At 46.1% G+C, this 12,036-nt stretch overlaps 1 protein-coding gene across 4 annotated transcripts in view; it reads right to left on the bottom strand.

Annotated features, from left to right (window-relative positions):
• The window catches only part of Lrch1 (leucine rich repeats and calponin homology domain containing 1), a 187,025-nt gene extending 179,841 nt beyond the window's left edge, over nucleotides 1-7,184 (bottom strand). For 2 of the 4 annotated variants that reach the window (XM_028754234.1, XM_028754237.1), the window contains exon 1: nucleotides 6,762-7,141. In XM_028754234.1, the coding sequence (XP_028610067.1) occupies nucleotides 6,762-7,020 (259 nt within the window). In that variant the 5' untranslated portion in view covers nucleotides 7,021-7,141. Of the gene's footprint in view, nucleotides 1-2,807; nucleotides 2,844-6,761 lie in introns of those variants that run through there. The other 2 variants (XM_028754235.1, XM_028754236.1) reach the window with 2 other exon arrangements.
• Nucleotides 7,185-12,036: the final 4,852 nt, after the last annotated feature.

Raw genomic sequence — 12,036 nt, 5'->3', positions numbered from 1 at the left:
AAAGAAAGAAAGAAAGAAAGAAAGAAAGAAAGAAAGAAAGAAAGAAAACTTTGCTGCTGGGGAGATGGCTGTCACGTATGAGGACCTGAGTTCAATCCCCGATTCCTACTTAAAAGCCTGAAACAAGAAGGTAGGGGTAAGAGTCACAAAAAGGCAGATTCTGCAGCTCATTGGCCAGGGGGTGAGCTCAGTGGGAGACCCTGTCTCAAAAGGTGAAGAGCTATAGAAGAAAACACAGCAGCAGCATCCTCTGGCTTCTACAAGTATACACATACTCAAATATAAACGTGTGCACTCAGACATACACAGGTGTGTGCGCACGCACACACATACACACACACACACAAATAAACAATCAGCTTTCATGCAACACAACAGTAGCAGTTAACAGAAGCTAGGCTTCCCATGAGCTGTGCTATCTCACTAAATAAAGTACTCAAGCTATGGAAATATAGTTAGGTTGTACAACTTACAGACTTAAGTTTTTGTTGTTTTTGTGTTCTGCAGACAGGGCCTCATTCTAGAACCCAGGCTGGCCCTGGTCCCCTGATAAACAGGTGTGTAAGACCAGCTGGCTATTAAACTTTTATAATCTATTATAACTTTATGACCTCACCGCTGCATTTAACACCAACCTGCTGTAATCCCAACAACTGACATGATCAGGAAGGACTCATAAATTGTGAACCACCTAACCAAAGCTAATCTCTCTCTAAAAGTAAATATAGTTTTCCAAAGGGCTAAGTCAAAAGTGTAAATGGCACAAGTCTTGTGTCTTGACTAATGGACTCTTAGTTAGGGTTTCATTGCTGTGAAGAGATACCATGACCAAGCCAACTGTTAGAAAGGCAAACATGTAATTACTCCCAAGGCTGGGTAGAGTTGGCATGTATGCTGCGCTGGCCATGATAAAGATGAATATAGAGAGGCCTCAGCAAGGAAAAAACATGACCTCTGAGAGGCATCTATCCTGCCTTTAAATCCTGATAGCACCCTTGCTTCAGCAACTCAGGAATATTCTTAATTAACACTTGAAATAAAAAACTGTCCAATGGTTGGATGTGAGGCAAATTTTAGCTTAACAAGAACTAGCAAAAATTAAATCCAGTGTTACCAGGACTCAACAAAATCTCCAGTTCAAAGACAAAGATCAACAGCTTTGGGCTTTGATGAGGAACTGGCTTCCTGGTCTATCCTTATATGTTATTGTTTTGGAAGCATGTGCATGCTACTGGCTTTTCAGTAGAGCAGTCTAACATGCAAGTTGGTTGGGCACAGGGAGGAGCACGGTTGGATGGACGTGATTTGGATCCACCCCAACCCCGACGTGTACTGAATCACAGTGCTTTTACAGCTTTAAGAGCAGATGTCCTCTGTGCCTTGACAAGGAAGAAATCAATCAGCAGTAGCAGAAAGTATAAATAGGAAGGGGAAGGGTATAGCTGGCATGGTCTGAATGGATGAGTATCTCCACTACGCACAGTGAACAAACCCGTTAGGATGACTACGTGAGCACAGCGGTGTATTACAGAGCATGGGTAACCCAACAGCACCAACTGATCGACCCTAATTAAATTCAGGGATCACACACAAAAGGTCATGGAATAAAAGGGGGAACTTACTGGGAAGAAGGGGTTGAGGCGGAGCAAAGGACAAATTAACACAATCTAAATACATTATATTCATGCGTAAAATTCCCTAAAATACATTAAAAATAAATAATTTTAAGTGACTAAAAAAATATCATCAATAACAAACAAATCAATTCAATACCAGAAAAGCAATTTATAACTAGGTATTTCCACAAAAGAACACAAGTTTTTGGGGTTTTTGTTGTTGCTGTTGTTGTCTTTTTTTTTTTTTTTTTTTTGAGATAGGATTTTTCTCTGTGTAGCCCTGGCTTTCCTGGAATTCTCACTATAGACAAGGCTGGCCTTGAACTCACAGAGACAGAGCCTCTGCCTCCCAAGTCCTGAGATTAAAGGCGTCACCACTGACCAGCATTGTGAAAGAACACTATGTTTGAGAAAACACACATGACAGGGCCTGGTAGCATATGACTTTGATCCCAGAACTCATAAGGGAAGGCAGAGGTAGGGAGATCTGAGTTCAAGCCCAAGCTGGTCTACAAAATGAGTTCCAGGGCAGCCAGGGCTACAAGAGGAAACCATGTCTGGAGAGACGGGGGACGGGGGATGTGGATTGAAATACTTCACTATAATTTAACAGTAAAAAATCTTCATGGCCAAAATTATGGCACAGAGCATGTTATCAAAACCAGGTTCCACTACCAAGGTCTGTGTGGATTCCAACGGCTAAAATATGCTCATATCCAAGGACTCTGCAGCTACGTGGGGGTGGGGAGGGGTGGTAGGGTGGGTAGAGGAAATCAGCTTGCTGCAGAGAAGTCTGCCCCCAGGTCTTGAATCTTCACAGACACTGAAGAGAGGTAGAGTTAGGCAGGCAGAACGACAGTCCTACCCACTGACAAGTCCTCAAACAACAGATCATAAAAGCTCTGGGCTCTGTCACCCCGGTAAAGAAGAAGTGGCGTGAGAGAGGGGTCTGTCACCTGCTGTAAGGTAGGAGTGGGGTGAGAGGATGTGACCGGGGACAGACCTAAATACCCTCTCTTCTTTCAATGACAGGTTCTCCCTCCTCATCCTGGATTCATCTTTCCGACTAGAAAATGCTTCGTGGTCATGTCTACCCACATCCAACCCTGCAAGCCCCGGCAGGCATCCTCCCTCTCCTGTAGGATGCCTCTGAAGGCTGCACACAGTGCCTGGGGCTGTCTGGACACTCACTTGACCCATGGGGCGTCGGTGGCTTCCTGAATCCTCTGCTTTGCTTTTCAAGCCTTATATTTTGCAGCTTCACTTCCTGGGGCATGCTGGGAGGGGTAAGGGGATGGGGGTGGGGGAGAGTGGGGGTAGGGGGGGAAGGTGGCACAAGTGTAGAGCACTTGCCTAGCATATTCAAGCCCTGAACCTTTCCACCAAGTCTCACACATGCTCACAGCTCTCCACCACCTTGTGATGAGCCCAAACCCTCTTTCCACTTTCAGTTTTGAGACAAGCTCTTAACTAAGATGCCGGACTGGCTCTGAACTCACTTTGAAGTTCAAGCAGGCCTTGAAACCGTAATCCACCTCTCTCAGTACCATGTAGCTGGGATCACAGGCCGGTTTCATCGGGTCCAGCCTCAATGAGTATTTATGCCACATGGTTAGACAATCTCTCCATTCCCCCATTTAGTCTTGGTAAGACAATGATAATGACAGACTCCACCACTTGGTCACAAGACAGAATTTTTTTTTTCAGGCATGGTCTCATGTAGCTCAGGCTGACCTCAAACTCACCATGTATAGATGGATAACCCTCAACTACTAACCTTCCTATACCCCTCAAGTGCTGGGATTACAGGCCCGTGCCAACAGGCCTGGCTAAACAATATTAATTTCCAAAGTCCTGTGTATGGATTTTTTTTTTCTAGAGCCTCACGCAGGCAGCCACTCTCAGACTTCTTTTCTTTTGAATCCTCTTTATTCAGTCATACAAACACCCTTTTGAACGTCTCCATCTGAACCGATGCTATGTGATAAATCAACACTAGAGGGGATGGGGGTGCTTCACTGATGTGCCTTTGTATATTTCTTCCCATCAGACTCAATGTTGTGCTTCCGTTTATACTTATGATGGTCATTATGTGCTCTTGTTATGAGCAGCCTCAAGTCCATGAGAATCAGCCCCTGCGTTTGTGCTACATGTATCCAAAAAACCCTCTTACTCATCTTGCAAGATAAACTGTTTTTGTTTTCTTTTGTTTTGTTTTAGTTTGCTTTGTTTATCTCCCATCCCTTCCTCAGACCAGAGTGGAAACTTCATAAGAACAGGTGAAGGGATGAAGATCTATGAAATGAACCTTCAAGAAGCCTTCCCAATCCATGGCTGTCCTCTGCCCAACAGGCTTTGGTCAGAACACAAACACTAGAGAGAAGCCTTCAGGACCCAGATCACTGGTCCGTGGCTCACTAGGGGTATGATTCTGAGCATGTAACCCAGTTTCTCTCTACCTTGGGAATGATATTCCAACTGTGCTCCTGATACAGAATACTTCACAGTTAGCCAAGTAGGTACCATGCCCACATCAGCTCTAATCCCGTCTAGGACAGTAACACCTGTGCCACTATCCCCAGCTATTTCCCAATAAGCCTGCTTACAGACTGCCTGTCATGGCACAAGGCATCCTGTTTTGATTGAAATTCAGGGAAATGACAGCCTAAAAGTGAAATTAAGACAGTTTTGGTTTTGGTTTTTGTGAGAGTGGAGTGCCCCCATTCAGGTGACTGTCCTCTACAAAGCAGCTCAGGGCCTCTCGTCTTTGACTTTACATCTCTGTTCAGTTGGGCTGTGCGGCCCAAGCGTGTGGTTGTGTCTGTAGAGGTGGCCGCTGGAAAAGCTCAATTTTACAAGACACAGTAACACATATCTTAACAGAGAGAAAAGACCCCACTACCCAGACAAATTTATGAAAAGGATCTTCATATTCCATCCTTAGGTGTGTGAGCCCTGGAGAAATCACTATCGGTATGGGATTTATTATTACCAAAGGTTCACCAACTCCCTGAACTCCTTATGTGTAGGAAATGTCAACACCACCCACTGAATTGTCTTTTGTTTTGCTTTGTTGCTTTCCCAAGTAAAGAATAAGGCTCAATGTAATATACTCTTTGGGGGGTGTGGGGGGGTGTGGGCATGAGGAATGAGTCAGAGCTTCAACCTGTAACCGAGGCTGCCCTGGAATTCACTAACTACTAAGACTGGCCTCCAACTCCTGGGCTTACAGGCATAGCCCCCACGTCCAGCCCAAGCATTTCTGAAGAAAAGAGGAATACTCACATGTCTGACTCAGGTCAAAGTAAGCAATCCTTAACACATGTGAATATTAAAAATTTTTCATAAAACAACAGACTCTTTGGCTACCTTTTTTTTTCCTCTTTACAGTACTGCCGTAAGTGCCCACAAACGTAGCTGACACTCTTGCCTCTGCTGCCCCAAAATACTGTTTTAGGGTGAAGAATTAACATGAGGCCTCTTACTTTTAACTAGTTAAGGGTCTTAGGAACATTAAATATATGTAACACTCCTAACACCTGAACACCTGCAAAACACACGGCAGAGAGAAAGAACAGGAAGGACCCTTTACAAGCAGAGACCACTCACGGATGTAGTAACTGAAAGACGGACACCTCCCCTCCACTACTTGTAAACCAATGGTATTCTCAAAGAAATGCCAGCGCAGCACACATGCCAACTCTACCTAGCCTTGGGAGTAATCGTCAGCAACACTGAAGTGTTGGAACAACTCTGAGCCTGCTACTGAACTGCACGAACGTGCTAGCATCAGTCATTCTGGCTCCCATTTCTGCAGTACGCCGCCATTCTAACTGTGGCAGAAGGGAAGGAAAATGTAGGGTGACTTTTTAAGGTTAATGATTCAGGCAACTCCTAGAAAAAAACTTCTACTTGAGAAGCTGTAACTATGAGGTCCCATCAAGAGCCTCTCCAGCTGTTGAAAACTGAGTTCTGGAATTTCCCCTCTCCATACCCATTCCTGACAATCCTTAAACTCAAGTATCACCGTTTAATGACCCCAGAGGAGGGCTTCTGGCCTCCAATTAATTCAGAACTCCGCCTAAATTCTCAATTGGCCTCCTGATAAATGTTTATGGAATTAACTAGAAACCTAGCCTCCAAAGGCCACAGCTGGCTCCCCTGCCCCGCCCCCTAGTCTTCCTTTATAAGAAGCTGAAGGACCCTGATCTGAAAGTCAAGCAATTCAGAACCCTACGAGACCTGATGCACATCAGAAGAGGCAATGACCGTCGTGAGGTCTAGGCAGTGGCTCAAAAATGGGGCACCCACTGCCCCGGGAAACGCTAGGCGCTTGCTGGGGTACAAACCGTCCCGCAAAGAGCGGAACCGGATGGTCGGAAACTAAGTCCGATCTGCAAGGATTCCCAAGGCCCCAACCCTCTTCCACCACCCTCCTTCCTGTTTATGGATCCACTCCCACAACTACTAAAGGGAAAGCAGACATCTCCGAAATATGTCAACACATGACACAACTTGAAGAAGCCGGCTGCTCTTTGGCGCGGGTTACAACTTGCCGGGCTCACACTGGCAAACAGGCTCACTTTAATTACTTTTCATTTACTACGCCACGCTTCCCCTCCAGGGCCCCCGCAAAGGCCGGGTTAGTGAGAACCGGGGAGCCCCGGTGGAGGGAACCAAAATGTGTGGGCGGAGAGGCAGACACCAGCCTCTGCTCGCACAGGCGCAGAATCAAGGCTGGCACCGCCTCTCTGGCTGCAGCAAGCCACGGTCGCGCGGCGCGGTGGCCGGGGCCGCGACACTACGCGGAGAGGATAGGGCTGGCCACCTTTGTCTGGCCTTCCCCACCCACCAGGACGCAGAATGCTTCCATATAGAGGTCCATGACCTGGTTCACGTTCCGGACTTGCTCCAGGTCGCCTGAGAGCCCCCACTTCCCGCGCGCCAGGCACCGCTCCTGGGCGCATCCCAGCGCTCCCGCACCACGATCGCAAGTCGCCGGGCCAAGCGGGCCACCGTGCCCGCTACAACCACCGCTCGCGTTGCAGAATCCGCTCCGGCCGAGCCAACCTAACAACACACTCGGGCCCGGCGGGAAGGCGCGACAGCCTGGCACACGCGTGGCTAGCCCCAGCCGTGTCTCACCTGCCTGAACCGTGTCCGAGAGATCATGTCCCGGGGTCGCAGTCCTGGGAAACTCCTTCAGCTTCCTGGCGCTCAGGTTCAAGCCCCCAGAGTTGGCCGCCTCCTCCAGCGCGCGCTCCAAACCACGGTTCAAGGGCAGGTTGAAGCCCGCGCCGCCCGTGCCTCCGTGGTGCTGGTGGTGCTGGTGGAGATGCGGGTGCAGGGCGGTTACCGAGAGGGCTGGCGCGAAAGCTTGGGGTTCGCTTCCCGACGTCGCCATCTTCTCCCGGTCCCCCGCCCCTCCGCTCCTGCGTGGGGTCACAGGTTTCCCCGGCGGCCCCGAGTCCCCGCAGCGCTCCCTGGAAAGCCGCGGGACTGCGGGAGGGGCGGCGGGCGGCGCAGAGTTGAAGGCAGCAGCTCGATCGTCAACGTTTCCAGCCGGGAAAGCCGAGGGCTGCGGCGGCGGCGGCGCGCCTGTGTCTGCTCGTGCCCGCGCCTCCGCCCGCTGCTCCTCCTCCGCAGCTTCTCAGCGCTCCACCCCCGAAGCTGGCTGGAACTGGATGCGCATTCTGGGTGACTTTCACTCCCGACCCGACCCCTTGGGGTTTACACATCTGCGGGCCAGGGTATTTTGTGGGTTTAGTTTTTGTCCGTTAGGTTTTTTTTTTTTAACCCGTTTATGAAAACCCAGGCAAGGCAGGAGACGAGATTTGGAATACAAGGTCACAAGGAGGAGAGTGGTTCTGGCTGATTGACCCAGAGTTCCCCCTAAAAGGCAGTGTTTCCACTGTGGGTTTACCGTCACTGACGCCCCCTGGCATTTAGGTGCTTACCACACAAATTCATTGAATCCAGGAAGTTTGTGAGTGGAAAAATTGCTTCCTTCAGTTGAGAGAGGAAGTTAAACTGAGCCGAGATCACCCCTGCAAACATGGTACGGAATTCGAACCCACATCCCACAGTCGCCAAAATTTTGCACCTTCACTGTAGACCACAGGGACCAGACTTAAGTGCAAATAGACAAGTCTAGAAGAAGGGCTTTGAGAAAGGGTGATTTTTCATGATAAAATACATTGTCAAGAGGGAGAAGACTGAGTCCCAAATTATTACTCCAAGAGCTAGACCGCCAAAGACCTAAGGATCCAAAAGGTTTGTCTTAAACCCAAGCTTAGGTGCTATGAATTTTTCAGTGTGCCCCTTCTTATCCATGTGGGGCATAGGAACTGAACTGATTGCAAACAAACGTTCTGCCACGGGGTGACCTACAGTGGGCGCCTGAGCCAGGGGCTTGCACACCATGGAAGAACCAAGGGATCTGTGTCACCTAAAGGCCACCCAGCTGGAAGACTGATAAAGTGCCACTCCCTTCCCACACCTTAACAGTCAACTCCTTGGGACCCAAAGCTTGATAGTCTCTATGGAGTGACTTGGCTTTGGGAAATGAGGCTGGAGTGATGTACGGACAGGTTACAACTTTATGATATACACAGTAATGCAGACCTGATAGTCTAGCCAGCCACGTGTACCTAGTGACTAAATGGCCTCAGTACTATGTATGACATGGTCTATGTCACTTGCATGGACTTCTTTGCTACAGGGCTACCCCTTAATTCCTGAGATTTCAGGCTGATAACAAATCCTACTTATCCCGGAAGAAACAGGTGCCACCTAGTGGTGTGCGGCCCTCACCCCCACCCTCCTCTCTGGCTCCACTCCCTTCAAGTCTTGCAAAGCTTTCATAAACTGTGCCTTAAGCTTAGGGTTTTGTTGTTGCTGTTGTTTTATTGTTTTGTTTTTGTTTTTGTTTTTGTTTCTCCCTGTTCTGTAGGCGGTCTCTTCGCTCCATTGCTTCCTTTGTGGTGTAGAAGCATTTGGATTTCATTCAATCTTGCTTTGTCAGTTCTTGCTATCATTTCCTGTGGGCTTAGGGCTCTTTTCAGAGAATCCTTCCCAATTCCTGTATCATGAGGGGTTTCTCCCGTCTTCCTTTGATAGTTTAAGGTTTTCGAGTCTTACATGAAGAGCTTTGATCCATTCTGAGTTGATTTTTGGGCAGGGTGAAAGACAGAGATCCAGGTTAATTCTTCTACATGTAGAATCTAGTTTTTCAGCTTGGTGTGCCAGAGACTCTCTTTTCTCCAGTGTGTGCTTTGGGTACCTGGTGAGGCAGCTGTAGGTGGAGCTGCACTGATTCATTCCTGCATCTTCTGCTCCTCTGAGTTACATAGTTTTGTGGCAATACCATGCTGTGTTTCTTCCTGCAGCGCTGTGATACTTAGAATCTTGTATTGTGATTCCTCCAGCCATTACCTTTTTGTTCAGGATTGCTTTGACTACCCAGCATCTTTTGAAGTTTAGGTTATCAATATCTAGAATGTTAAAAGAATGAATGAAAAATATTAAACACCCAAGAAACCAATCCAATCAACAAATGGGCAAATGAAATGAACAGACACTTCTCAAAAGATAAAGTACAAATAAAAAAAATTCAGAATATGTTCAAAGTTCTTAGTCAGGGGGAGCTGTAATCAAAACTGCAATGAGAAATCTCATCTCATGGCTAGCATTAAAACAGCATCAAATACTGATGAGAATGCAGGACAGGAGGAAGCCTTAGGCCTCTTTAGGGATAGTATCAACTAGTATAGCCACTGTGGAAATCAGTGTGAAGGTCTTCAAAAACTAAAATAAAAGTAGAACCACGTTCTGATGTTATAGATTGTCATGGAATACTGAAAGATGATAGAGACAGAATGCCAGGTGCAGAAAACAAAAAACAAACAAGCAAACAAACAAAACAGGACATCCGTATAAAGAGTTCTGATCCAGCTGTAGCCTTCCTGAGAATATACCCAGAGAAGCCTAAGTCAATGCACTACAAATATACCCATATCTGAAGCACTACGGGAAAATTATAGAATCAGCCTAGGCATCTGAATAAAGAATAGGCAGTATGTATACACAGCAGAGTTTTGTTCAGTCATAAGGAAGAAGGAAATTGTGTCATTTGCAAGGAAATCCATAGATCCAGAGATCAGCATACTGTGCAATATATGCCAGACGCAGGAAGACAAATACTGTAACACAGGGAATTGATGACCATGAAAGGGGGCTGTCTGGGAAGAGAAGGGGGACTATTTGATGGGACACCAGAGAAGATAATGAGAGCAGATATGATAAAAGAACACAGCTAACTTTAACAAAAATGTCATTATAAAAACCTACAACTTTATCCAATGAATATGCACTGCCTTACTTTGCTTTCTATTGCTGTGATAAACACCATGACAAAAAAGCAATTTAAGGAGAAAAGGCTTAACCTTAGAGCTCACTCATCATGAAAAGAGGTCAGAGGAGAGGCAGGAGCTGAAGTAGTCCTTGGAGGAATGCTTCTTACTGGCTTGCTCCTCATGACTTGTTCATCTTCCTCTTTTATACAAGTCAAGACCACTTGCCCACACAAGGGACTGACTACAGTGAGCTGGGCCTCCCACATCAATCATCAATGAAGAAAATGCTCCCACAGACTTACCTACAGGCCAATCTGATGGAGGCATTTTCTCAATCGAGATTCCCTCCTCCCAGATGTCCCTAGCCTGTGTGAAGTTGACAAAAAAACAAGCAAACACATAAACAAACAGCCTATACACTAATAAAAAGGTCTAAAGGGGCTTTGAAGTTACTTAAAATAAGTGAAAACATACTTACATCATATTAAAATTCACCTATCTTTCTATCTTTTTTCCCCTGTCCTCAGTGACCTTTTATCTAAAATCTAGAAGGGAGACAAAGACCATTCCCCACCAACCTCAGTGGATGACAAACCTAGTTTAGAACAAGAGATGAGTAGAATAAATCCACCACACAGGGCATAAATAACTTCTTTTAAATAAAAATAAATTTAAATTTAAAAATCCTTTCTTAAAGGAACAAAGACAATGACTGTATGCTTTGCTTTGAATAAATATCCAAGTCCTCTGATGCCCTGTCGTAGCCATTGTAGAGATTTCCTGATGTCCTGTCCTGGTCCTTGTAGTCTCTTGTATCTTGTGTAGATTTCTAGCCTGAAAACTCTAAGATTGGCACCAAATCCTCTTAGCCTCTCTCTCCTTCCCAGTATTCTCAGAATCTATAGTATTCTGCATTTAAAAGCTGTACAATGCATCATAACAAGTTGCTATTCACTGGTACATCTCTAAAGTTTTAAATGATTTTTCTGCACAAAGGAGGCTTTTTCTTCAAAGTGAGGGGAGTCTTTGACTCTTGAAACTAATCCTGAATATTTCTAAAAACTCAGGAAATATCACACGTCCTTTTGGATGGCTTCCATGTTGCTTCATTATTTCCTCAGAAGCATGAACATGTCTCTTTTGTTAGATGCCCTGTTTATTTCATTTCTCCTGAAAGCGGAGTCCTCTCCCCTCCCCTCCCCTCCCCTCCCCTCCCCTCCCCTCTCCTCTCCTTGTCCTTGCATATATAACAGTCCATTAGGACGGACTGTTTGTTTCATGTGGTCATTGCTGTGTAGCTGGTAAATACACTCACAGCCATGTGGGGCACCCAGAGGATCCTGAGTTCCCACCTAGGGTCTGATGTCCTAGGTTCTCGTCTTTGGTTTCTTTGGACTGTCTAGTAAACAGTGGGCCCTCCCAGCCTCCACAGTTGGCATCTCCCAGTCCTGTGGCCTCATTATTTAACTATCCACGAACTAAAAACACTCAGATAAAAAAAAGTCAACCACACATACACAGATTTTTTTTTCCTTGTCATCCTTCTTGAAACAATATACTATTGGGAACAATTACACATTGAATTAGGTATTACAGGGAATCTAGAGAGAATTTAAGGCTACAGGACTTCAGCATGTTCAGGACTTAGTATCCACAGGAAAGTCCTACATCCGATCCCCTGTAGAACCACTGTATTTATAACATATTGTATTCTGAAAATCACCAAGAATTCTCTTTGAGTAGAAACCCAAAATCCAGTCCATGTTCCATGGTCCCCTCTGCTCAAAGCTAACGGGACAAGAGGAAGCTGACACTAAGTCCAGTCATCCACAGCCAGTGAGTTCTCCCATCAATCTCCAGATGAAAATTCAATCAAAACCACATGGAGACCATGATCAAATCAGAACAGGCATTTGACTCCAAGGTCAGCAGAATCCAACCTTATTTACATTTATCTACCCCAGTGTTCTCTAACCACTCTGCCTTGGTCTCCTTATTCCAGGAAGAAGAAGAAGAAGAAGAAGAAGAAGAAGAAGAAGAAGAAGAAGAAGAAGAAGAAGAAGAAG

This window comes from Grammomys surdaster, unplaced genomic scaffold (genome assembly GCF_004785775.1).
Source record: "Grammomys surdaster isolate TR1022 unplaced genomic scaffold, NIH_TR_1.0 125985, whole genome shotgun sequence".
Taxonomy (NCBI): domain Eukaryota; kingdom Metazoa; phylum Chordata; class Mammalia; order Rodentia; family Muridae; genus Grammomys; species Grammomys surdaster.
Note: the sequence above shows the minus strand (reverse complement) of the source record. Positions and strands in the feature narration are given on the sequence as shown.